The 25,589-nt window shown below is 46.5% G+C and overlaps 2 protein-coding genes across 5 annotated transcripts in view; both read left to right on the top strand.

The window, feature by feature from the left end:
• The window catches only part of PRR5 (proline rich 5), an 86,352-nt gene extending 83,731 nt beyond the window's left edge, over positions 1–2,621 (top strand). For all 4 annotated transcript variants that reach the window (XM_075602762.1, XM_075602761.1, XM_075602763.1 and 1 more), the window contains one exon: positions 414–2,621. In XM_075602762.1, coding sequence (XP_075458877.1) covers positions 414–958 — 545 coding nt within the window. In that variant the 3' untranslated portion in view covers positions 959–2,621. The remainder of the gene's footprint in view (positions 1–413) is intronic.
• A 10,744-nt stretch (positions 2,622–13,365) lies between these two features.
• Positions 13,366–25,589, top strand: part of ARHGAP8 (Rho GTPase activating protein 8) — a 78,422-nt gene continuing 66,198 nt past the window's right edge. Inside the window, exon 1 of the mRNA XM_075602765.1 lies at positions 13,366–13,501. The gene's annotated coding sequence lies outside the window, so the exon portion shown is untranslated. The remainder of the gene's footprint in view (positions 13,502–25,589) is intronic.

The raw sequence follows: 25,589 nt of genomic DNA, 5'->3' as shown, positions 1-25,589 counted from the left end.
ATATCAACCATTTACAAAGTCAATTTTTTGAGTTCTGCCCCCTCTCTAGCAGTGCACCAATTGTATCTATTGACTGCATGGTCACATGATGTTCCCCACAGAACTTTGCATCTTGGGTCCTCTTCTGCTGCCATTTAGTGAACCCCGAGCCGAATCTTCGCCTATTAATCACAGGAGAATGGATCGATCGGCAACTTAATCACTTGTCAGTGTGCAGATTGTATTGATAAACATATTAAATGGGAATTGTTTTTTTAAACGGCAGCTTGAACTGCTGCTTTAATTAACCCTCCTGTGTTGCAAGCCGTCAAGGGGTTACTACTCTCGGCTAAAACTTCAGAGGTTACCGTCAAGCCAGCGAAAAATAAAATATTCATTCTAGGTTTGTGATCATGTGCTTTGTGTTCCAACAGAAAAAAGGATGTTCCGACGTTGTCCAAAGTCTGGGGAGATCATCACGAAGAACCCAGTGGTGCGGTCCAAGAGTTATAACAACCCCTTGCTGACCCCAGTGGCAGAATATGAAATAGAGAACCTGGCGGCCAATGGTACTGGAATTCGAAGGCATTCGGTGTCCGAAATGACCTCACTCCTGGAGATCCAAGGTTACTCCAATCTCACCACCATCCTGGATACCAGCTCCAAACTGTCCATGTCGGCCACCAAAACCCAGCCTCCGGGAGAGCTGGAGAGGTCCAGCGTGGGCAGCGGACAGTTTGCCGGGGTACTTGACATACAGGAATCCCAGCAAGGACTGCTCCTCAGCCCGAGTTCGAGAGACGAGCTGCCCAGGGACTCGGCCTTCCTTCCCGCCCCTTCCTCCAGCCCAGAGACGATAGTCGATCAAATTTTAGAGTCGATAGATTCCGATTCCGAAGGCATCTTCATTGATTTTGGGAGGGGTTGCTCTAAGCCCTCTGGATATGCCCTGGATGTCAGCAGACAGAGCCTTGTATAACCCTTCTCTTCAGCATTTTCATTCTCTTTTATACATTGTCCACGCTTTACGATGGATTTCCTTGTTTGTGTTACAGACTCTTCCAGTGCGGAAGGGGTTATTGGAGCATTTCCAACTGAAACAGAGACAGAAATATGGCAGCCGTGCTGTGATGTCAGAGCTGAGCGCAGATACAATTTCGGAGCGGTTCCGTCCGTTTTTCTCGTTTTCTAGGGGTGCATTTACTCTCGCCAGCGTGGCAAAATCGCGGTATAAGGAAGTATGGTCGTAAATTCTTAACCAGAGTTCCAGGCTCAGCGTGTTTGCACTCACTGAATATGCTGTGAAGCTTTCTTCCCCGTGTTGGAGAAGCATTCAGCTCCATTGAAATGTATGATGGCTGAAGGAGCGGCTCAGTGAGTAAAGACACTGACTCTGAAAGTCACTTTATCTTCCTGTGCTTCAGGCACCAAACAGATTGTAAGCTCTACGGGGCAGGGACTGTATCTATGCTATGAAAAAAGAGAACTCATTCTAATGACATGTCTTAGGGCAGTCTTCGACTGAGCCACCTGTGCTGAAGCAGGGATATCCTGAACTGTCGGTGGCCCTTGAGGACTGGAGTTGGCCGCCCCTGTTTTAGGGGGGCTGATATCTTTTTGTACCTAGCACCTATAAGAATTATTTCTTTATTTCAGACTTGGGAGGGGTTTGGTTTCCTCCGGCTGCTCCCTTTTGTGTGATGTCACTGTGTGATCAGCAAGTCCTTGTATGGCCAGAGGTCCCTAAGAAATTCAACTGGCCAACTGTGGTATTGCACCTTCAAAGCTGCAGACTAAGCAATATCCTACTGTACATGTGTGTTTTTTAATATATCAGTTCCGTACTATGAGAAAATACTTGTAGCATTTTTTTTAAACAACTCTGAATGACATTTTTAATGTATTATGATGTAACAAGCATTTTTTGTTTATATAGCAACCATTTACAAAGTCACATCCCCCTTCCTTTTCTGAAACAGGCCCTGGCACACCCCTTTTTGAGCCCTGCCCTCTCTCTAGCAGTGCACCCATTGTATCTAGTTACTGCCTGGTCACATGATCTTCCCCACAGAACTTTGCATTTTTGGTCCTCTTCTGCTGCACTGACGGCCATTTAGTGAACCCCGAGCGGAATCTTCACCGATAGATCACAGGAGAACAGATCGATCGACAGCTTAGCTAATTACTTACTGTATCACTGTGTGGATTGTATTGATACATTTTTTTTTAAACGGCAGCTTGGACTGCTGCTTTAAGACCCATTGGGAGAAAACATCTAAATAAAGTTGGTGATAACATCTCCAGCTCTGGGAAGACAGCTCACTTGTTGATTAGAGACCCGTTTCGACCTTATTTGTGGCCGCTTCTCCCCTCCTTGGAGGCCTTTTATGTAGGAGTGCTGCAGCCAGCTCGGAAGTACATTCTCCACAATAATCTCTACGCTACCGTTAACATACAAATGTAGCAGGCGTTATCACCCCCGCTAACACTGGTGAACGCCAGAAATAATGCGGAAATACCACAGTCCAAGCTGCCATTCTATATGTGCATCAATACACAGTGTTAAGTAATTAGCTAAGTTGCCGATCGATCCGCTCTCCTATGATCGATTGGAGAAGATTCTGCTCAGGGGTTCACTAAATGGCTGTCAGTGCAGCAGAAGAGTACCCAAGATGCAAAGTTCTGTTGGGAAGATCATGTGACCAGGCAGTCAATAGATACAATTGGTTCACTGCTAGAGAAAGGGCAAAAGGGATGTGCCAGAGCCTGTTTCAGAAGAGGATGTGACGCTGTAAATGGTTGCTATAGAAACAAAAATGCTTGTCACATTAGAATACATTAAAAATAGTTATTTTTTAATATATATTTGAAATGCTACAAGTATTTTCTCATAGTACAGAACCGATTTATTAAAAATCACACACGTAGGATATTGCTTGGTCTGCAGCTTTAGAGAGTAGTTACTTTCGTTTTTAATGGAGACGCGGTATATCTCGCGATGAATATTACGTTACCTCTGCTATATTTGTAGGAATTTAAGCCATAACAGGAACAACCCATGGCTAGTGCGGAAAATGCAGAATATAGTTATTGTATTAGAGCTACGTAGCATGTTTATTTTAACCCTTCTATGACAATGGGCCCTGCGTTTTATTGCTGGCAATATATCGCAAACCCCCTGCGGCAGGAAAAAGAACTATTTCGCCGATTTGTTAAAAAGATGTTTGAGAGTAAATGCACCTTTTTATTGAAGTGGTTAATCTCACCTGAACCCAAGGTCAGATTTCCCTTTGCGCCCGTCAGGCCCGGGCCAGCCAAATTTGGGGGCGAAATATTTCTCCGCCCCCATGTGCTTTTGCCGCGCTCTCCAGCCTATCGGACCTAATGGGACGGTACTTAGCTCTGTCTGCGGCCTCATTGCTGCCGCTCTGCTTCTCCTTTGGAATCCCAATGTCAAATAATGCCACACGACATGACCCACGTGACGTCGTGACGTCGGGTTTCCATGGCAACGCGATGCCGTGCGACGTCACGGTGGTGACGTCAGCGGCGCCATTTGACGCTGGGATTCCAAAGGAGAAGCAGAGCGGCAGCAAGGAGGCGGCAGACAGAGCTAAGTGCCATGGTGCGGCAAATCTGAAAATCCGTGGCTGCCTGAACCATAGGGGGGAGGGGGGTGGAATTCTTCCGACGGGCTGCCTTGATGTTTGTTGTTTTTTGTGTGTGTGCTGGATTTGACGCAAATAAACATGACAACGAGTCACCAATAAAGAGTAGCCACGGTAACCCATCCCTGACCCCGCTGCCGTTTGGTGTCTGGCAGCCATTTATTTTACTCCGTGCCAGAGTGGGGTAACCAGGGGGTGTCACGGTTCAGGTAATATTAAAGGAACGAGTAGCGTGGAATGCTGCCTTAATTTACAGTGCAATAAATGTGTTTTGTTATGAGCGTTCCGGGAGTGTTACTGTAACAGAATATAATGGTCTGTGTTCAGTCTTTTTTTTTATTCCCCACTATGAAATGCTTTGTATGCATTGCAGCCTTGTCACCAGTTTCACATCCTTGACATCTAATAAACAGCTCTCTGCTTCACCAGGCCAGGGCATAAAAACGTCAGGGTTTTATTTTTATTTAAGGCTAACCGCGCCGGAGGCCCCGGAGAAAGGAATACGGCATCGTGGTTATTTGTTATAAACATACATTTGTTTTAATGATCGTTTTCAACCTTCTAAGAACTGTGGAACCCTTTAAGGACGTACGGCGACTCCGTGGAACGCTCTTTAAAAGGTATTTTGAATGTACGGGAACCCGGCCCAATTATCCTATGAAGAAAAAAAATATACGATTGCTGTGAGATATAAACTAACCATTTTCTATATTATACTGTAATATTATGAATTATATATAACATTTAAGCAAAGAAGAGTAGGTGTTGGTCCTTTCTTCCATGTAGTAACAAAGGAGGGATGAAGGACCCTGAGGGGTTTGAAAGCTTGTGACATATCAACTACTTGTTGGTCCAATAAAAGGTATCATACCCGCTACTCCCTCCCTACTTTGCTACAGTGTAACATTTAACCACTTTTGAAGTATTACATTACAAATATGGGAAGAATAAAGTTATTGGGTCTTGAGTATAATATCTTCCATTGCCACATTTTGCACATTAGCCCAGGTAACCGTCCACTCAACACGTGGAACACCCTTGGCTTTCAGAGGAGTCCACAAAGCATTGCTTCCCATTACAGGTAAGATTTCAGCAGCAGAGGGGATGTGTGATGGGATGCTTCTAATCTGTTCAGGTTTTTGGCTACAATTCCCAAGAAGACTCACAATCACACAACAACACTGGTGCAGCCGGTCACCCAGACCTATTCAATGAGCCAAAACGATTCCCCCCCCAGATTTCTTCTGTCAACCTGCCATATCTTAGTGTGGGCTCTTATAAGTTATCAGCCAACTCAGATCTATCCAGTAAAGCAGTTCGTAGGCCAATGTTTGTTTAACCTTTTTTTGTTTTGTTTTTTGTTAAGGAACCCTATAATTATATTGTGAAATTCTGTAGTACCCCAACCCTCTCTAATAGCGCGTCTGAGATCAGATGCATTGTAAAGAACACCAACCCTCTCTAATAGCGCATCTGAGATCAGATGCATTGTAAGGAACCCCAACCCTCTCTAATAGCGTGTCTGAGATCAAATGCATTGTAAAGAACCCCAACCCTCTCTAATAGCGCGTCTGAGATCAGATGCATTGTAAGGAACCCCAACCCTCTCTAATAGCGTGTCTGAGATCAGATGCATTGTAAAGAACACCAACCCTCTCTAATAGCGCGTCTGAGATCAGATGCATTGTAAAGAACCCCAAACCTCTCTAATAGCGCGTCTGAGATCAGATGCATTGTAAGGAACCCCAACCTTCTCTAATAGCGTGTCTGAGATCAGATGCATTGTAAGGAACCCCAACCCTCTCTAATAGCGCGTCTGAGATCAGATGCATTCTGTGGAACACGGATAACTATGGACCAGTTTCTAATATTACATTTTTAGCTAAAATCATTGGAATACTAGCCCTTAAAACAATTAGTGGACCACCTAACACGATTTCATCTGGATTTAGAAAAAAATTTACAGCACTGAGACACCCCTGATCGGCATCACTGACTTCCTGCTCAACACTGAAGACAAAGGGGGTGCCGCACTCTGATCCTTCTCGACCTGAGTGCGACTTTCGACACAATCGATTACACTTTTGCTAATCAGACTTAAATCGGATGTTGGGTTGAGATCCAAAAATCAATAACTCCGCCATCCCAAGGAAAGAGAAGGTGAGAAGCCTCAGAGCTATTATTGACAAAAACATCATTGATCAGCCTCATATTGCAGCTATTGTGAAAAACTGCTACTTCTAAATCCATCAACTGACACAAATGAAAGTGTTTCTCTGGAAGACCAATCTACAGATAGTAGTAGCACCGGCCTTGTCCTCTCCAGACTGGATTTGGCAAATTCTCTGCTGATGGGTCTCCAAAAACAATATCAAAGCCCTGCAGTTGGTGCAAAACGCCACAGCCCGTCTTATAGCCGGCAAGGCGAGGCGAGACCACATCTCGCCGGTAATACGAGATCAGCACCGACTCCCGGTGGAGCAAAGGGCTCGTTTTAAGATCTTGACCCTCACCTGTAAGGCCCCAGTGCTGCAATATTCAGAAGAAATCTTCTGTGGGTTGGTGACTCTGAACAACGGCACCGCCCATATTCACCGTCACAATTGTGAGTGAGATACCATCGAAGTGTCACCGTATTAATCGATTTGTTATACAATATTGCACCATATGTTCTTTTTCTTGTTTTTCACATAATTTTGGGAGTATTTGCGCTCTTGATCCCCTGCTTCAGTGACCTGTTTGGACTTCTGATTGAGTCCATTTTCTGGAGCTGCAATACTTCCGTATGTGATAGATTTCATTATTATCTCACTAGTGTTCACTGTTTTGTTATTTAAACGGTATGTGCGCTTGAACCTCCTCCTTTGAACTATTTTAATGGGCTTAGAATAATCATCAAATGTGTAGTCCCCAGGTTCGAGCAACGGTGGTTGTAAGAATAAAAAATAGAAAAGCAACTGATGAGTCAGGGAGTAGAACGCACATTTTCCCGGAGTCGTGCGCTGGGAACAAAACTTTTTACTCAATAAAAAAACAAGTGTCCCAGTCAGTAATGAGTAGATTTAGGTAGTGGACAAACTTTCTAATGAGCTCACTCGTATATTTTGGCACAACCCCTCCACCGGCTGTATACAAGGGGTCTTAGTTAATTGCTGTTTATAGCCGCCACCTGCTGAAAGACATGTCCTCTCTCCTCTGGGATTTCGTGCTGCTGGGCAGGTAAAAGGATTGTTTGTTTTCATGGGATTCTGTCCAATTTGATGGACGAAAAATAAGGTGACAAAGGCAGAACTCAAAGTCAAATGAATATCTAACCGGAGAGGTAACACTCAGAAGTGTCTTCCCAGGCATAGCACCCACACACAGGCATGCCATGCTTCCTTTGAATGACGTTGAATTTGTTTTACCTTTGTTCTTGGTGAATAAGGAGCAATAGTCGATCCGTTCAACCACTTTCCAATGCATTGCGGGCACCTCTGGTAGGACAGGGGTTAAAAGTTCCCATGGTGTCCTCAGCCTGAGCATGAAGCTCCTGCACACCCCCCCCACCCCCCTCGCCCAACAACCCCGGGCACAGGTCATCACTTTGTCCTGAGCCCCGTACGCACTGTTGGGGGCCCTGGTGTTGTAACATGAATCAAGATACAGATAGCCTCGGGCATGGTGCGCGGGCCGCGCTGATCCGCGCTCCTGCTCTGCCTCGCCTGCTCAAACTGGAGCTTTTTTGTGTCCTGGCAGGTGAGGCAGTGAGCGCGCTTTGGGGGCGGAGGCGGAACGGAGGCGTGGTGGGAGGCGGGACTAGTCCCTCGCTCCCATTGGATGTGAGCGGTCACGTGACCGCTCCTCCACTCTCCTGAGCGGCAAATTTAAAGTTTGCCTGTCTCTTCAAAATACCTGAGCCTCCGCACGCATGCGGAAGCGGCTGCTAAAGCCGCGCTGATGACAGATGCAGGGGGTAAGTGCATCTGCTCAGCGCGGCTCAGCACGGCCTACTGTACTATGTCCCAGGCCTAAGACAGGAAATAGAGGATGTAAAACAGCCATCAGCTCTCAATTTATGGTGTTGATTCATTGTAGGTTGTGATGCCTTTTAGTGGATCAGCGTGAAATGGCCATGGACAGAGCTTTCCAAACCTAGGATTCTCCATCTAGTGTCAAGCAGGGAATGGGCCTAAAGACGAAACCGATATTATACTATATTTCAGAATCCTCGTGTGTGCAAATGTATCACAACCTGCAGCAAATCCACATTTCTCAAGGACCCCACATGGCTGCTACTTAAACGGTATTGATGTGGTTCTAGACAAAGAAATGGTAGCGCTAATCCAGAAAGGTGAAACCCGCAGCCTGTGATATAACTCCGACCCCCCAGGTCGGACCAGAGACTAGAAACCGATGTTATATCTATGGCGCTGGGTATACAACATAAAATAAATAAAAGTTTTATACAACCAGTGGGGTGATGGACTCCGCTGGAACTCTTCCAATGATGACAGTGGGTCATGCAAAAAGAATAAAAACAGACATAGTGTGATACAGTTACTCACAATACATAATACACCACTAGACTAACACAAAACACTAAAAGACAAACATGTGCTGAGACACAAGACTGAAGTAAAAAATCACATTTAATTAAATAGTAAAAACGACTTTTTCTACCCCTGAGGAAGGAAGCGCAGTCTTCCGAAACGCGTAGGGTGGTTTCATCTGCACAGCTGTTGCTCCGTTACCTGCCTCGTTACCTGCTGCATCACCCGGACTCATCCCCAGACCACCCGGCTGCTGCAGTCTCCGGTTGCGGTGGATGGCACACTGATCCGGTGAAACATCTGAGCATCCGGCAGAGAGCACTGACGCGCATCCAGGCAATCCACACGGCGGCTTTTCCAAGCATACACCAGCCGGTGCACGTGGGCAGTGGAGGTCCGTGGTGGAACAGACGGCAGGGGATTCTCACGGAGCCCCAGCCAGACGCCAGCACACGTGGTGCAACTCCAATGAGAGGGGATACTCTCCGATTTATCCACTGCTTGTACCCTATGCATGTCTGGTAAGCGGGCATTGTACACCTGAGGCTGCTGTGCAGACGATACCTTTACTTTTAATGCTATTTAATTAAATGTGATTTTTTACTTCAGTCTTGTGTCTCAGCACATGTTTGTCTTTTAGTGTTTTGTGTTAGTCTAGTGGTGTATTATGTATTGTGAGTAACTGTATCACATTATGTCTGTTTTTATTCTTTTTGCATGACCCACTGTCATCATTGGAAGAGTTCCAGCGGAGTCCATCACCCCACTGGTTGTATAAAACTTTTATTTCTTTTATGTTGTATACCCAGCGCCATAGATATAACATCGGTCTCTAGGTATTGATGTGGTTAACAAACATTTATTGTGGCAAAGTAGCAGCGCAGAGGGAGGTAACCCACCCCCCCCCCCAACCACGGGGAAAGTGATCAGTATGTTGCAGAGCCCCCTTCGCAAGGGATGGGTTAAAACACAGATATAAATATAAATCCTCAGGGAGATTTGGCAGATATGGGTGTTATAGTGCTAACCTGTTAGGTTTACAAGAGGCCTAAGTCTCCGTGCTTGGGGAGCCTGGGGTGGCTGGTGCAGCGCCTCCACCCGTGAGGATCCCTGCGTAGGCGGGATAGCCCCTCACGGGAACCGGTATACCTATATGTTATGCTTCCAATAACCACAATCCACACCACGTATATTCAACCTATTTACTATGGTCCCATAGTCTCAGCAATACAGTATGCACACAAAATCCCAGTAACCGTCCCCCAAAGTACTGAGGGTGCCCGGGGCACCTAAAACCCAATGTCCATCAGAACAGTCCCTCACAGAAATATATGTGAGGGCAGAACTAACCTCCCCGTGTGGTGTTGTTGCACATGGGTACCTTCCTGGGTACTCGGTACACCAGGGTATATTCAGACAGGCCGCATCCGTGATCCCACGATGCATGGCCTCCGACACAATCCCCGTCTCGCCTTACGTCCGGTAGCACCATGCAGCCGTTCTACCATGCCTGGGGAATCCTCAGCTGTGGTTCCGTCTGCTCCACTGAATTGTCCGCACACTAAGGGGCAGGTCCCTTTCTATTGGCCAGCCCTACAACAATCCACTACGGTGTAGGGGAACTAGCTAGGACCTACGGGGTAACGGGTTTGGCCTAGTCCAGGGGGCTTGACTAACTCCCTGGGCACTACCTCTCCCTTCGCCGGCTCCATCAGGACTGAGCACGCCGCCTCCAGTCCACGGAGGAAATCCTGAACAGGACCTCCTCTTCCTGCAGCGCCAACCTCAAGATGGCCACTGCCTTACACACAGTTTCTATGTATGTGGCTGCACCAACCACAACATGACTGACACAGTTCACTAAACCCTCCCAGGCGACGGGATCACTGAAAGGGAGGAGGGAAGGGAGGGTACCCTGCTACATATAAATGATCGCCAAGAGGAGCAGCAGCAACCCTGTATTGCACAAGACTATCCATATACACAGTCAGAAACTTACTGCACCTCCCACTAACAACCTGTCATAAAAAGTTCATTCATGGGCAGATCGTGCTACCAGTAAAAAAAAGCGTTCTAATAAAATTGTATGACACCTATGCCGCGGCAGATTGAAAAAAAATTGCGCCCTTAGTCACTTACCTGATGTCGCCACGTTGCCGGCCGTGCAGACACGATCGGCGCTTGCCAGTCAATTGCACATGCGCACGAGTGACCGGCAAGCGCCGATCACACATGCCGTCTCCAAATTCTGTCGCCCCAAAATGTTGCCGCCTTAGGCCCGGTCTGATTGGGCTTGTAAGAGATGTGTGCACAGGTACAAATAATGGAGACCGATTTGGGTGCAATTATATCTTGGCTTTATTCAGCCCGTTCCTTTATCCAGGCAAAACCAACAAAATAACAAACCCCTATCCCTTTTTAAGGGCTAATTTACTTCCCCAGACCCCTTCTGCAGGACTGGAGGGATATTCCCATTACCAGCCTATCACCCCAAAGTCTCAGGAAGTACCATAAGCAGACGGCCCTCCATGTCAGTCTCTGGCAGGTTCCTGGGTCCTCTGTGTCCAGAGAATATAGGTCTCTAATGTCTGGATCTCAGCACAGCCTTTGTGCTCAAGACAGTGTCCGTGTGCAGGCTTCTCTGCTCTTCTTCTGTCAGCCCAAATGTGAGCTAACGAAAATCTCTCCTGTGTCTCACATGAGGCTTTTTACAGAGCTCTCATTAGTCCAGGTGGAGACTAGTTAATCGAGTGGCTGCAATTAACTATCTCTCTGCTGGGTTCTCAGAGCTCTGAGGCTGATTTATTTAAACAGGGGCAAGTCCCTGTTACAGGGCCTAATGGGAAATCCGCCACTGTCCCTATGAATGGTTCGCGAATCACACACAGACGGATGGGTTATTGATACAGATATGCAAAACTCTGCCAATCTGCTTCACAATGGTTGTTGGGAGAAAATATTAAGGTTTATTTTTTTTTTATCAGCAACATTTGCAGATCGTTCATTGCGTTTGCGCTTGAATTTGCGACGCACTCCGAATGTCGTCAAAATGAACGAGCACATTGGGCCTGCTCCGTGAACGTGCGCGAAAAAGTTCGCATTTCTCTGCTTATCTGATCATTATCTGCTGGAGTTTACAGCAGCTGATTTATTTATAGTGAACTCGTACAGGGTAAGTAAATGCTCGCCTCAAAAACCTTACAGTATAATGCATGGTATATGAGACGCAAAGTCTCCCCAATGTCACCCATTGTGGAGTCTCACTGGTTTAATGTCTTCAATGTCTGCCAGCATGCACCCATAATATCCCATAACATCCTCTCCATATCATTGTAACTAAATACCATCTCTCACTACAACACGGTGCATTTCCCTTTGCGTGTAGTGGCGGGTTTATCCTTTTGCCGCCCATAGGCTCGCGCTGGCAGCGGGGGCCCTCGAATTCACGGCAGCATGTGACACCGTGTTGTCATGGCGACGCGTCATCGTGTGAGGTTGCGGTGTCATTTGACGCTGGGTCGCCATGACAACGCGATGCTGTGGGAGGGGGGTCCACTCCGGAGAAGGTAAGACCCCCCTCTCAACACACACACAAATTGCCGCTGTAGGCTACAGCCCAGCCAGCCGTGTGGGAAATCCACCTGTTTGCGTGCCCCTTCCGCCACTCGTGACCGCTTCGGCGACGCGCGATCACTCCGTCTCTGATGATGGAATGGGCGGTGCGGATGCCTCCCCTTCAGTTACACTGGGAGATCTCACCTGACAAAATGAGCAGGGCCTAAAGGACGTATCTACATCATGGAGCCCCTATAGTGCTACAACCCATGATGTAGTAGCTACATCCATAGGGCCCCCAAAGGGTTAAACCTTATATTTCTTGGCTTCTGCCAAACCTGGTGAAGAACCCGGTGAGGTTGGAAAGCTCATAACTTATCAACTATCTGCTGATCCCCCCAAAAAGAAATCATACTTAGACTGTAAGCTCTTCGGGGCAGGGAATCTTTTTCCTAACGTCTACTTTTATGTATGAAGCGGTTACTCCTATTATGTCACTTGAGTTACTGCTGTAAAGCGCTGTGTACATGGATGACCCTACATAAATAAAGATACTCCTCCCTCACTTGTCACGTTATTACATGGCGACAAGGACATACATGGCTCCCCACTCTTGTTTTGTACACTGCACGTACCCTCCAGCTGCACCTATTTAGCAGGTACCCTACACATGTTAGGCCTCGTATATAATGCATGAACGCGCGTGCGCGACGTCACGCGCTGGAGGTGACAGGTAGGCGTGGCGCAGGCGTGGCCATAACGTCACATGAGCGGTTCGCCCTCATTGGCTGAACCGCTCACGTGATGTGTCCGTCACCCGGAAAAATCCATTTCCGAGATCTGTTTAAAATCTGCGCGCTTAGACACCTGTCTGTCGTGCTCAACAGACAACATTACTTTGTTTTGGCGTCGCGCATATGCACGCCGCCATTATAATCACAGCCTTAGGCTCCTGTAAGATTACCTGTGCCTACTGTCACGGCCCCTTTTATTCTCCAACATCTCCGGTTTGTTTGGGTATTTTTTTTCGAATGCCACGCACTTCACCGCGTTCATGCCGCATTCATGCCGAGACAGCGCCAATAGTACAGTGAAAGTTTGTATACAGCACGCCGCCCATAAAGTTGCATGCACTCCGCCCATAATGTTACAGTAGCTTGCTTGTGTACCTCTAATTAAACCTACAATTAAATACCTTGTGTAAATAGCTTGCTTGTGTACCTACAATTGAATAAGCACAGCGCTAATACTGTACAATGCACGCGGCCGCGGCTTTAAATGCCGGAACATGCCGCATCAAACACTGCATCTGCCCGCGGTTTTACATTTCGCGCTGAAACGGCCGCAGGAGGCTAAAGGCGGCCGCCACTGTATTCCACAGAATGCTATGTGCGTGGGGTAAGATGCATACTGTAGGTCGTGGGACTTCCATAGGGATTGCTTGGCATTACCTCCGTCCAGCACGAGTAGAACACCAGTGATACCTATTTTATACCCACACGCGATGTTGGCGGGTTTGTAGAATAAATTCTTCATTTGAACCCTTTCTATGCACAGGGCAGCTCATCCTTCCACTGTCCTCGGCATCCAGTTTCAGGGATGGAAGGGGAGTGATTTGTCAGTGGGAGGGTTTCACTCTCACCTGGATTAGTTTTAAGGAAGTTCCCCCCAAGGTCTGTTCCGCCTGCTCCACACCCAACAGTTGCAGTTTTCATTGAACAGAAAGAAAAACATCTTACCCAGACTGGAGATCTCAACCTAAGTCAGGTAAGCAGTGTCACCTGTGAATGTGTCCTGTAATAATACTATTATTACTAATGCATGGGGTGAGTGTGATACTTACAGAGAGGACACATGGGTGACAGACTGAATATACAGTGCTGTGTATGTTTGGCTGCTGGGAAAGCAACATACAAATCAGGAAATAGGGAGAGAAAAAAAGTGTGTGTGTGTGTGTGTGTGTGTGTGTGTGTGTGTGTGTGTGTGTGTGTGTGTGCGCGTGCGCGTGCGTGTGCGTGTGCGTTAGGTTTGCTGATAGAGAACTACTGATTCATAAATACAAACAGTTACTGACTCGCTCTATAGCACTACATATATAACGATAGATCGATCTAAAGCATAATTTTTAATCAATCATAATAAAGCCAGAGATTTTATGCAGAACGCCCCTCTCACCAGAGTATTGAAAAGCCACAAAACACATTGTGAGTATTTAGTACAGGGACGTTGCTGCCTGAGGCATTTCGTTTTATTATCCTTTAATAAAATTGAAGTGGTGTATAGTGTTAGGAATATGAATTGATCCCTGCTTGAGTATCTTTGTGCTATTTGTTTATCACTAGTATTCATTTATAATGTTCATTTATATGCAAAACAAAATACTGTTTTTGTGAGCACATGTGCTGTGCTTTGCACCTCCAATGGCAGCAACACCTTGCAAATCACAGCACACGTGCTCAAAATGAAAATGAGTCAATTTGAATACCCAACAATAAATTGTGGATATTCTACTTAATGCTTCGCTGACATATCTCCACCCCATCCCCCCCCCCCTCTTTTTGAGTCAAAAACTGAGCTTGATAAACCTGACATTTTTACTTTCTTGAACTGGACTCTCTCGGGGAAGGAGGGGAGAGGGGGGGGGGGGGGGACAAGCGTGAAACCTGAGCAATGTAATACTATTTAGAGCAGAGGAGCGCAAACTTTTGGAGCTGCGCCCCCCTGCCTGCTCCCCCTTGCCCTTGCATCCCCCTACCTGGTTTGGCGGTGTCAAATGACGTGACCCCGTTGCCATGGAGACGGATGTGTGACATCACTCCGCGTGACACTGCGACGTCATTTGACGCTGCGTTGACATGGCGACGCGTCACACCAACGCGTCTGAACTCCGGGGCCTCTGCAACCGCCCGCGCACCACCCAAAAATATCCCGCGCCCCCCACTTTGCGCATAGCTGATTTCAAGTAAACGTTGATGGTATCTAAAGCCCCCAAGTGCCGGTTAAACCTGTACACCTCGGATATAGTACAGGCGCACGCGAAGGAGCTCATGACTTCATGTGCGCCTGTAGTAAAGAAATCCGTGGCCTGTTGGATTACAAAGGCGTGCCGGGGAGGTGGCGTGCCCATGACGTCACCTGAGCGGTTCGCCCTCATTGGCTGAACCGCGCAAGTGACCCGGCCGTCGCGTGGCAAATTCTAACATTTCTCGCGAAGTACCGGGACACCCCGGCGCTCTCGTGCACGCGCGCTCTGTGCACATGCGCATTAGCTTCACGTGGTTTGCACTTGGCGCGCGCGACGTCTGAGTCACTATGGACGCGGCCGAAGTGGTCGTCCAGAACTACAGAGGGATGAAGCGAGTTACAAAGGAAGATATTAGGAACAGACCATGGGTAATGGCACTGGGAAGGTACACCATACAATCCGGTTTAGTATGGAGAAATCCCAATACCCAGTGATTGATGTAAGCAGCCTCAATTTTGTCCCATTCTTAGTGAAAACGCCCCAAATAACACTATACAGTAGAATAAACTATTATTTAAATGGAAATGGATTTTATTAAAACAAAATCACCACTGGGGTCAGTGATACATTGAGACACCACCAACCACCACCTTCCAACTCACAAGCCGTGCCGCCTAGGCCAAATAAAAGTACACAAACTGGCCCACGGCCACGGGCCCAAGTCAAAGCCTACCACGGCCTTCCCCACAATACAAGCCACCAAGGATGTATCCAGACAAGATGCATTTCCACAAAGCCCAGCCACCATCACAACTGTGACAGAAACATTCAGCCACGCCATACCCTGCTCAACTGTTCTCTCAACTTCATCCTTTCTCCACCTGCCCGGCTACCTTAAGGGGACCTTTGTCCTAAAGTCATACCCCCTCCCCCCCCCCTTTCTCTTATTTGTCCTGGGGGTTCCTGCCCTAACCACAGAGACTGGTGACACTTCACAAAACATTACTGCAGCATTATTGGCCGCCCCCCCAGGTGGGAAGGAAGCCAAAGCATTTATGAAGGTATAATGGAGCTGCAATACTATCACTAAATCATGTGACTCTACCATGTTAACCCTTTTGCTGCCAAAGAAGCTTGCAACACATTGCAGAGCCTCTGTGGCAGTGAAACAGTTAATGGCTATTCCACTAGATCGTTCGTTGTTGTTGTGTTTTTTTTTTTGTTTTTTTTAAATTGGAAAACCAGAAACCTATTTAAAAATGAAAGCAAGTACTGGATTGATACGGGCAGTGGTTCCTGGGCCCCCAAAAAGCAACTGTTGCCTTTGGGAGCCCCCTTCTGTATTAGGAGAGACACAATGACCAATGTTTGGTCCCCCCCCCCCCAAAAAAAAAATCCCATCTAGTAGAATAAAGATTCCACATAGTAGAATAGAAATAATTGGGTTATTGATGCAGGAGATCTGCCATTCTCTCCCCGTCTCTTTGTATAACGTCACTGAGTGCCCTCTTTTTTTTACCACTTTCTGTATCTCCCAGGGTGGTACTTCCTTCCTGTCGCTCTGAGCCCCCCTTGTAAGTCTTCTGGGCCCCACCAGAAAGAGGGAAACCCTGGGTTAGGAGGCTGTTGGGAAACAGTGAGTTGATCAGCTGGAAGGAGAGCTGCTGTGTGTATTTCGTCATTTATTATACGTACGGGTCATAGGCGGAAATTATTATGATTGTATTAAATTATTATAAATACTTATCTGCTACGCTATGATTTTTACTGCCATCATCAATATATTATTTGTAACGATTTGATTAAATAGCATAATAATAACCTGGATAAGATGCGTGTGATCATAATGAATACAAATCTAGGTAGTTGTATATTTGGGGAAAGTGTTGGTGGGACTGGTGTTTTTAACCCCTGTGAAGTGCTTATTTTGTCCTCCTAAAAGAAAAGCAATATATACAGTATACGCCATGCTAATTGGGTGTATGTATGTACAGTATGTCTTCATTTATATAGCGCCATTAATGTACATAGCGCTTCACAGCAGTAATACACATGGCAATCATATAAATAACAAATAATACAAATAACAGATCATGGGAATAAGTGCTTCAGACATAAAAGTAACATTGTAGAAGAGGAGTCTGTAACAGGGTGAATAAAGTTACCAGCCCTATGCCTGGCAGACCTATGTTTAGGTCTGCAGTGCAGCAGTGACCGGGTTAACATTCAGCTGGGAAGGTCTTGTTAATGGGTAGGTCCCAGCTGCCTCGTTAAGGGTCTTTTAAAACCCAGGCTGCTCACACATGCCGGGCTGTCTGAACCATGGAGATACACTGAAACTCTGGAGGGAGAGCAGTTTGATTAAGGTCTGTTTTTCTGTCACATTTTTGTCCCCGCTCAGGACTTATATTGCGTTACTTTATATAAGCTGAAGAAAAGCGCTGTTATTTTTGTTCCATGCTTTTGCTGGCGAAATAAATAAGCCCTTTCAGAAACCCACGTGTGGTTACATGTACCCTGCAACATATGGTGTCAGAAGTGGGATGCTGAGAGGCCCCTAAAAATAAAGGCCACATAAAAATGGAACATTTTTTTTTTTTAAGAATTTCGGTGCGAACAGGTCAAACGGCAGCAGCTGTTCATTTAGGAGCAGGCCAAGGAAAACCAATTACTACTGCAGCAGCAAGCACAGCTCCTATGCCAGCAGCTGGCTGCACAGGAGGAAAACCAGGCCAGGCAAAACCGGGAAATTACCAAACTACTGGTTTGATCCCCTTCTGCTGCCGAACCAGACCTTCCAAATAACCCCCCGGATCTCCTGAGGAAAATTAGTCCGGCCCGAGGACCCAGTGGCTTTTCTATTAACGTTTCAAAGGGTTGCCGAGGCCTAGGGTTGGTCTGTTGATCACTGGGCAACTGCTTTAGCCCCGCTCCTCATACTGCTGCGGCCAAGTTTATTCGAGCATTTGCCCGTTCTTGGCCGCAGCAGTAGCCTGGCGCGCGCCCGAGGGTGACGGACGCGCGCCGAAGCAGCGGAAGAGCGCCCTCCGATCGGGGCGCTCTCTCTACCGCTGCCGGGTCTGCCGGGTCCCCCGGAACCCCCTGCCGCCGTCCCCCACATCGCGGGACACCAGGGCAGGGGGCGCAGGCTCCCGAAGACGCGTGACCGCGCGTCTATGACGCGCGGCACCCCGAGGGGCGGCCACTAGCAAGCCGGGAAATCTCCCGGCTTGCGGATCTGGCCGATGCGCAATAAAGCGTGTCGGTAGTGTAGAAGAAGCCCAGGTATCATATAAGGGCCAACCAGCAGATCAGGCTATGGACTATAAACAAGTAAAAGCCACTATATTGGATCGCTTAGGCCTGACCCCAGAGAGCTACCAACAGCAGTTTGGGCATCTGAAGTACACCTCTAAGATGAGACCCCGGGTCCTAGCTCAGCGCTTTCTAGACTTATGTACTCACTGGATACAACCCGAGCACCTCACTAAGCAGGCGATTCTCGATCAATTTTGTTTTGGAACAATTCCTGCAAGTGATAACCCCTCCCGCACGCTCTTGGGTAAAACGCCATGCTGCTAAAACCCTACGTTTGGCTGTCCAGCTCGTTGAAAACTTCCTCAGGGCTGAGGATCAGGAAAGTGTCCTGGGCCCAACGGATCCGAATCCACCGACGCTGGCGGATGCCCAAAGAGGGAGACTGGACCAGATGGATTGTTCCTTCGGCAGGACAGTCGCCTCGGCCTTCCCCAGAGAATGTTGCAAGCCCTGGCTACTTCCAGTCCAGATTGGATTTAAAACCATCCATGCCCATGTAGATTCAGGCTCGGGGAAACTGATCTTCCAGGAACTGTTACCACCTGATGTTCTTTCCTTTGACTCCCCATGGAGCATAGAGTGTATACACGGCGATGTAAAATTGTATCCGACGGCCAAAATCCTGCTACAGGTAAAAGGTCGGGAGGCCAGGCTCGATGTAGGAGTCGCTCTCTGCCCCGTTTTGCTGGGCCAGGACTGGCCTTTCTTTTCAAACCTAGTGGCTCCCTCTCAGGAGGCGCCTCATTCTCTGGTACAGGAGATTTCTGGAAACTGTTCCCCTTCTCGACGGATCTATTCCCCAGTAGACACCGGATTCTGAAGACTGAAGCAAAGACGCTGTGACAAACAGGACTGGTTGCAGAAATCTGGGACTCAAGGTAGCCATACTAATGGGCATAAATCACAGGTCATGACTGGGGATGGCCAGAAGGAGGGAGAGAGAGGCCCTGGGGATTTACCAGAGCTATGTCTCACTGTTTTTCGGCAGAGGGAAGACCGAGTCCTGGCCAGACAATCTCGACAAATCGATTCCTTACCCAGTCCCAGTGCAAAGGGGCAGAAATTAATTCTAATTATTATTATTAACACTAACTTCCTGATCACATATAATACTATGCGGTTGCTCCGTTACCCGTGTCCAATAAATGACATGTCCCCTCCTGTAGCAAATGTAATGAAGCTCACATAACAGGCAAACCACTGCGAATTGCCCCATATTTAATACTAGTAACACACACGCGCGCGCGCACACACACACACACATTAAACAAAAGGATTTGCACACTGTAGTGCCGTAATGACCCCATCCTGATGAAGGGCACAATGGGTACCAATACGTAGGCTGGTATTTCTGAACCTTGATTACTTACTGCTGTATACGGACTGTGAAATGACTCACGACAAGGGACATTTACCTGGACTCTGGTTGACCCAGGTACCTGAAAATTAGACCTCTAGGGCAGTCATTCAATGATCCTTCACAGGCACGAGCACCGTACATTACTCATTAGCATTAGATAATTGATTGCATTTTATAGCTGATTTATGCACATTCATAATCCCAGGTCAGTGCAAAAATTCCTGCGTCATATTTGTCCTTAGACTAAGCTGCTCATTTAGATCTGGAGCACTTTCACTATTGACACTATTGGGGTTATTCATCAATCGTATCAAAGCACAAATACAATCGCAAAGTGTTTATTTAAACGCAAATCATGCTGACAAATACCTGCGTCCAGCTGCCTCTGTAGTAATCTTAGTTGCACCATTTTTGGGTTTATCTGCGATGAGATGAGAGATTTATGGATCAAGTGGGAGAGGTTAAGGCTGCGCCAATATAACTCCGCCCTATGTATTAATAAATGTGCGTCTTGCGTTACTTTTCTTTACAGTTTTCTGCGTTGATTTATTTTTTTTTCCTGTCGCCTGAAAGGTGAGTGTAGAATACCAGCGCGGCGAGCCGCAAATTCTAATGCCGTATTAATACACTTAATGAAAAAAAAAGAAATGATTATTTCACGCAGATGCGTCAGCGCAGACCACTTTCTTGGTACGTAGATCCCTATGTGTTCTAATAAGATGTGGAGGCCAATGACATTGGCACATTTTCTTTCTGCTAGGTGGGACCGCTGCGTTAGGGATTGCTAGTACAATGTGGAGGATATTTCTCCTGCCTCTCCGTGTCAATGTGTTTTAAGTGTCTCCTCTATTTGCAGGGGTTCTGTCACAAGAGGGCGTTCCAGTGCGTGTGCAGTGCTACATTTCCATAGATGTGTGTATCTGTAAATATTTACCTCTTCTGTTTCTATGCCCAAGGTATCTTTATACATAAAACAGATGGATTCAGCAACACAACAGCATTCTCTAGCAACACAGTATGGTTCCGGTGCATGTACACCTTCTTAAATCTGCAATCCTGCCAACTTCTTTTTTTTATTTTGTTTAAATAGGATTGATGCATGGGGTCTCTGGAGCTAAACTGTGTTTAATTTCAGTTCAGGGACCCCCAGTTTCCCGAGATGCTTACCTCCGTAGGGGATGTCGGTAGCAGCTGCGGACGGGCTGTGTGCGGGGAGTATGATGGCGACGCAAATGTTCCCGGGTCACACGGACCAATAGGAAGCCATGACGTCATCTCTTGCGGCATCCTATTGGCCCATGTGACCAGAACCTTTAAACCTCCGGAGCGGTTACCGGCACAGACTATGGAGGTACAGTAAGTACGTCAGGGTGTCCCCGGAGCGCAGTTCGGCTCCGGAGACCCCCTGCTTTCCACCTGTTCTGCTCCTTTTAAACTCCTGTCTGCCATTCTTCTTCTTATTTCTCTGCTTGTGCTGCTTTTCCGTCGCTCCTTTATTCACTCCCACTATTGTGTTACTGTTATTAAATATTCATGGCTGATATTGTACTCTGCACTACACAATATAAATCGGTGCAACTGGAGGGATTATAAATAGGCTGCTATTCAATATACTGCCATTGAAATCAATGGGAGTATCTGTGCGATGGTGCCCCGATGGGCACTATCGCAGTTTAATGAATAACCCGAATAGTGTACTGTAAATCCAAGTGAAAAGTGCTTCATATCTAAATGAAAAGCTTAGTCTAAGGACAAATATGTGGCAGCATTTTTGCAATGACCTGGGATTATGAATGTGCATAAATCGGCTATAAAATGCAATCAATTATCTGCTGCTAATGAGTAATGTACGGTGCTCCTGCCTGTGAAGGTCTCATTTTCAGGTACCTGGGTCAACCAGAGTCCAGGTAAATGTCCCTTGTCGTGAGTCATTTCACAGTCCGTATACAGCAGTAAGTAATCAAGGTTCAGAAATACCAGCCTACGTATTGGTACCCACTGTGCCCTTCATCAGGATGGGGTCATTATGGCACTACAGTGTGCAAATCCTTTTGTTTAATGTGTGCGTGCGTGCGTGCGTGTGCGCGCGTGTGTGTTACTAGTATTAAATATGGGGAAATGCGCAGTGGTTTGCCTGTTATGTGGTCTTTATTACGTTTGCTACAGGAGGGGACATGTCATTTATTGGACACGGGTAACGGAGCAACCGCATAGTATTATATGTGATCAGGAAGTTTGTGTTAATAATAATAATAATAATAATAATAATTAATTTCTGCCCCCTTGCGCTGGGACTGGGTGAGGAATGGGTTTGTCACACGACGCTCTGCAAGGAGTGCAAGCAATAACGTTTCAAAAATAATACACATATATAATATCTAAATGTTAATCCGCTACATTACACCAGTGGAACACGCCACTATCCACTTGTGTCCTAGGTCAGGTGGATGCAGTATTTCCCTTCGGCCCGTCGCAATTCCGTGACTGCTCCTCAGGGCGATCATGTGATCGCTGAGTCACTGAGGATGCGAAGGGAAGAGAAGGGCGTCCTCTGGCGCTCTACTTGAAAGATTTGCGTTCAGCGGAGAACGCAATCTCTCCTCGCTTCAAAGCTTCTACGTCCTGAGGGGGCAGGGACCTCCAGGTTCACGAGAGGCGAGACTTTGAATGTTTTCTTCTAAACAACCCTACAAACATGGCAGCCATGGTCGCCAATAGGCAGCCGCAGCATCATCTCCCGAGAGCGGCAACTGAACCAGCGGCCATGTTGTGTCTGGGGGGGTTGGAGGCTGCGGGGACTGGGAGTTCCCTAAACGGGGCAGCTCCCCACCCCCCTTTTAGTTTAGGTCAATGGTGCTCAACTCCAATCCTCAAGACCCTCCCAAAATATCAGGTTGTAAGTATATCCCAGCTTCAGCACAGGTGACTCAATCAGTCCCTACTTCAGCACAGGTGGCTCAATCAGAGGCTCAGTCTTTGTCTCTGAGCCACCTGTGCTGAAGCAGGGATATCCTTACAACCTGACCTGTTGGGTGGGGGGAGGGGCCGTGAGGACTGGTGTTGAGCACCTCTGGTTTAGCTAAGTATTTAAAAATATTTTTATTATAATAAAAAAGTCTTGAGCAGGTTGGATTGTTTCTTTAAAAGGCGTGATCTCCTAAATGTTCGGTCATTTCATCGGCGCGGCTTGTGGGAGTGGTGAAATGTGGGTGACTGGTGCCTGTTGAACCCATTTTCTGCATTGCGGGTAAATAACTTCTTTACATTGAAACGATAGATTAAAATACAAATCCAGACATTTAACGCAGTAACACTACTTTCCCCCCCGCCCTTTTCCCCCCGCCCCCTTTCCCCCCCCTCTTATTTGTATATGTCACACGCTTTACAATGTATCATCCTACATTCTTACTTAAGATGGCAATCGTTTGGTGCATGGAAACAAAAGAAAACAGCGCACAACGCCAAATAGTGAAGCAAATTCAACAATATATTATAGAATTAAAAAGGGGGTAATATATCTGCGTACATGAAAAAAGTTGGTAAAAGGCATGTAGTGTGTATCACACTGTTTACCACTCGGCAGCTGTTAACTGTAGAATCGGGTGCTTGCTTCCCTCTGCTGATGCAGCTCAGTTGATTCTGGGGCAGGACGTCAGTCTTTCACTCCCAAGGGGATTTCCCTTCATGCAGCCAGGTTCAGCAGTTTTCTTTTGTTTCCATTCTCTTAGTGTGTGTGGGGTGCTGAGCCACCCCTGCGTTTACAGCTGCAGACGCCATTATCCCCAACACGGTTATGTGGCACTTATTATTTAAAGTATAATTATCTCCCTGTGGGAGTTGTGGTTTAATTTTTTATAAATTTTTTATCACTAAATTGATGGTATAGTCACTGCACTGTATATATTTATACATTTAAACTTTATAGGTAGTTAGGTAGTAGCGCACAGTTTTGTTTTTTGTTTTTACAATCGTTTGGTGCGCCTGTAAATCTGTAAAAATCATCATGATTGTGTGCCTAACATAATGGCTGCCATTTAGTTCCAATCAATCCTTAAGTCAGTGTAACACAGCAGCTACAATGTATTCTTATATTACGAAGGTAACATTACAGTTTGCAGCTCAAACTACTGGGAATACTGGCAACAACTTATTACAAACGGGAAAATGTTGCAAATTTCTTGCACTGCTGGGGAGCCAAAATCTGCTATAGGAATCAAAGGATGCTTTAAAACTCATTTAAAATTGCATTAAAAAAAAGAAATGTTGTAAGTATTATCTAATACTGGGGGGTACGAGACTTTTGGAGGGGGGGGGGCGCGGCTCACTTACCCGGCTTCAGTCCCCGCATCTCCATGGCAACGTGGCGTAGAGCAGGCGGGGGGTGCAGCTCAGGATGTTTACGCACCCCCTGTTCGAATACTACAGACCTGATTTATTTATTTATTTTAAACAACAACATAAGATTTCACATGGTTTGCTGCTTTTTAATTCAGTTTAGGCAATTAAATGCCACTTCAAGGCTTGTAAAGGAAATACCTTGGTTCAAGAACAATTCACAACAACCTTTTGCTCCCACATTCAGCAGCTGTTTGTCGATGGCATTTAATCCTTTATGGTGCACAGAGTGAATAGGTCATTTTAAGATGAAGTGCAAGCATTTATTTAAATGACATTTTAGTTTCTTATCATTATTTTGACCTCGGGGAGAGGAGAAAAATGGTGGAGAAGACCCGTGCAGACAAATCGGTGCATGAATTTCATAAGAAAAAAATGCCCGTATTTGGAATTTTCTGCAAGTTAGATTTAGCCCAATAATAATTATGTTCTTTACAGACCAAAATAATGATAGATGGTTTTTATGCCTAGCACTAATGGGATATACAGACACAATAGTATGTATCCACTAACCCAGGGGTGCTCAACCCCAGTCCTCAAGACCCCCCCCCCCCCCAACAGGTTGTTTTTTTTAGGATACCCCAGCTTCAGCAGAGGTGGCTCAATCAGAAACTCCCTGCTTCAGCACAGGTGGCTCAATTAGAGGCTCCCTGCTTCAGCAAGGGTGGCTTTTTTTGTTTTAAGTTGGCCTGTAGCTTTGCAAATTATTGCTTTGTCAATTTTCTTAAACCATCAGCGGCAGGTTACAAAATCTAGGCGATCATGCACAGCTAACTTTGTATAGGTACCTCAACCCCTGAGATACTAACAAAGTCTTAGCTGAGCCGTCAAGCTCATACAGTACCTGCTATTCCAATCTCTCAATATAGACTTAGTTTTCCACACATTCCACAGTGGAAGCAAAACAAGTCCCTCTGGATAGATGCCTCTCCGTATAATAAGATAATGAGACTCTCAGGTCTCCCAAAAGCATTAGGATTTAAAAAAAAAAAATGGCAGGTGATGGGCTCATTTTTCAGAACGTTATGAATTTGTGGCCTGCAGAGGACAATCTGTCATCTGACACACTGCAATATTGAAGGTCGTCACCTGTGTGATTAAATATAATATTAAGTGTGGTGATTGTTTTTTCTGCTTGCTGCCATGAAAGACCTTTTTTGTGCGTCTCAACTTTTCCCTCTAGTGATGCTGTAAGTCGGTGACAGATCTGAGCGATGTTACTAGAGAACTTTCCGCCGCTACCTCCCATGTACGTTTTCACAGGCCCGTGAGCTTTAGCAGCCAATGTACCTGTGGAGAAAAAGGGGAGGGCCACAGTAAGGAAAACAGCACAAAAAATTATACACACTTCTTCATTAAGATAGGGAGAGGGGAGGGGGGTGGGGGGGGAGAAGAGGGAGGATAGATAATGGAATCACACTTTTTGGGTGGAGACACACTCACATCAAATCTCTAGTATCTTGAGCAGATGTCTCCTCCTCTGTATGTGATTGGGTGGGTTGTAGGTGAGGAAATGCCTCCTGATATCTTCCTTGACAAAAAATAAAAGGGAGAAAAAAATAGTGCAATACAGTTTAATTGAACAGTGGGTGGATGAGATTTAAAACTTACAAGCGACCGATATATTTGGGCATAGGAAGGAGATGCCACCAGACTCCACAACGTGTCCCTCTCTGGGTTGGGGTGTTTTGTCTTGGCTGGTCCCTGCTGGCAGGTTCTTCCTGTCTGTGTTTCGAGGTGTATAAGGCTGCAGTGTGGATAATCAGAGCCCGTGACGTCACTGAGGAAGCATTAGCGAAACGCGTCTGACGTTTTTT

This window comes from Ascaphus truei, chromosome 5 (assembly GCF_040206685.1).
Source record: "Ascaphus truei isolate aAscTru1 chromosome 5, aAscTru1.hap1, whole genome shotgun sequence".
Classification (NCBI taxonomy): domain Eukaryota; kingdom Metazoa; phylum Chordata; class Amphibia; order Anura; family Ascaphidae; genus Ascaphus; species Ascaphus truei.
Note: the sequence above shows the minus strand (reverse complement) of the source record. Positions and strands in the feature narration are given on the sequence as shown.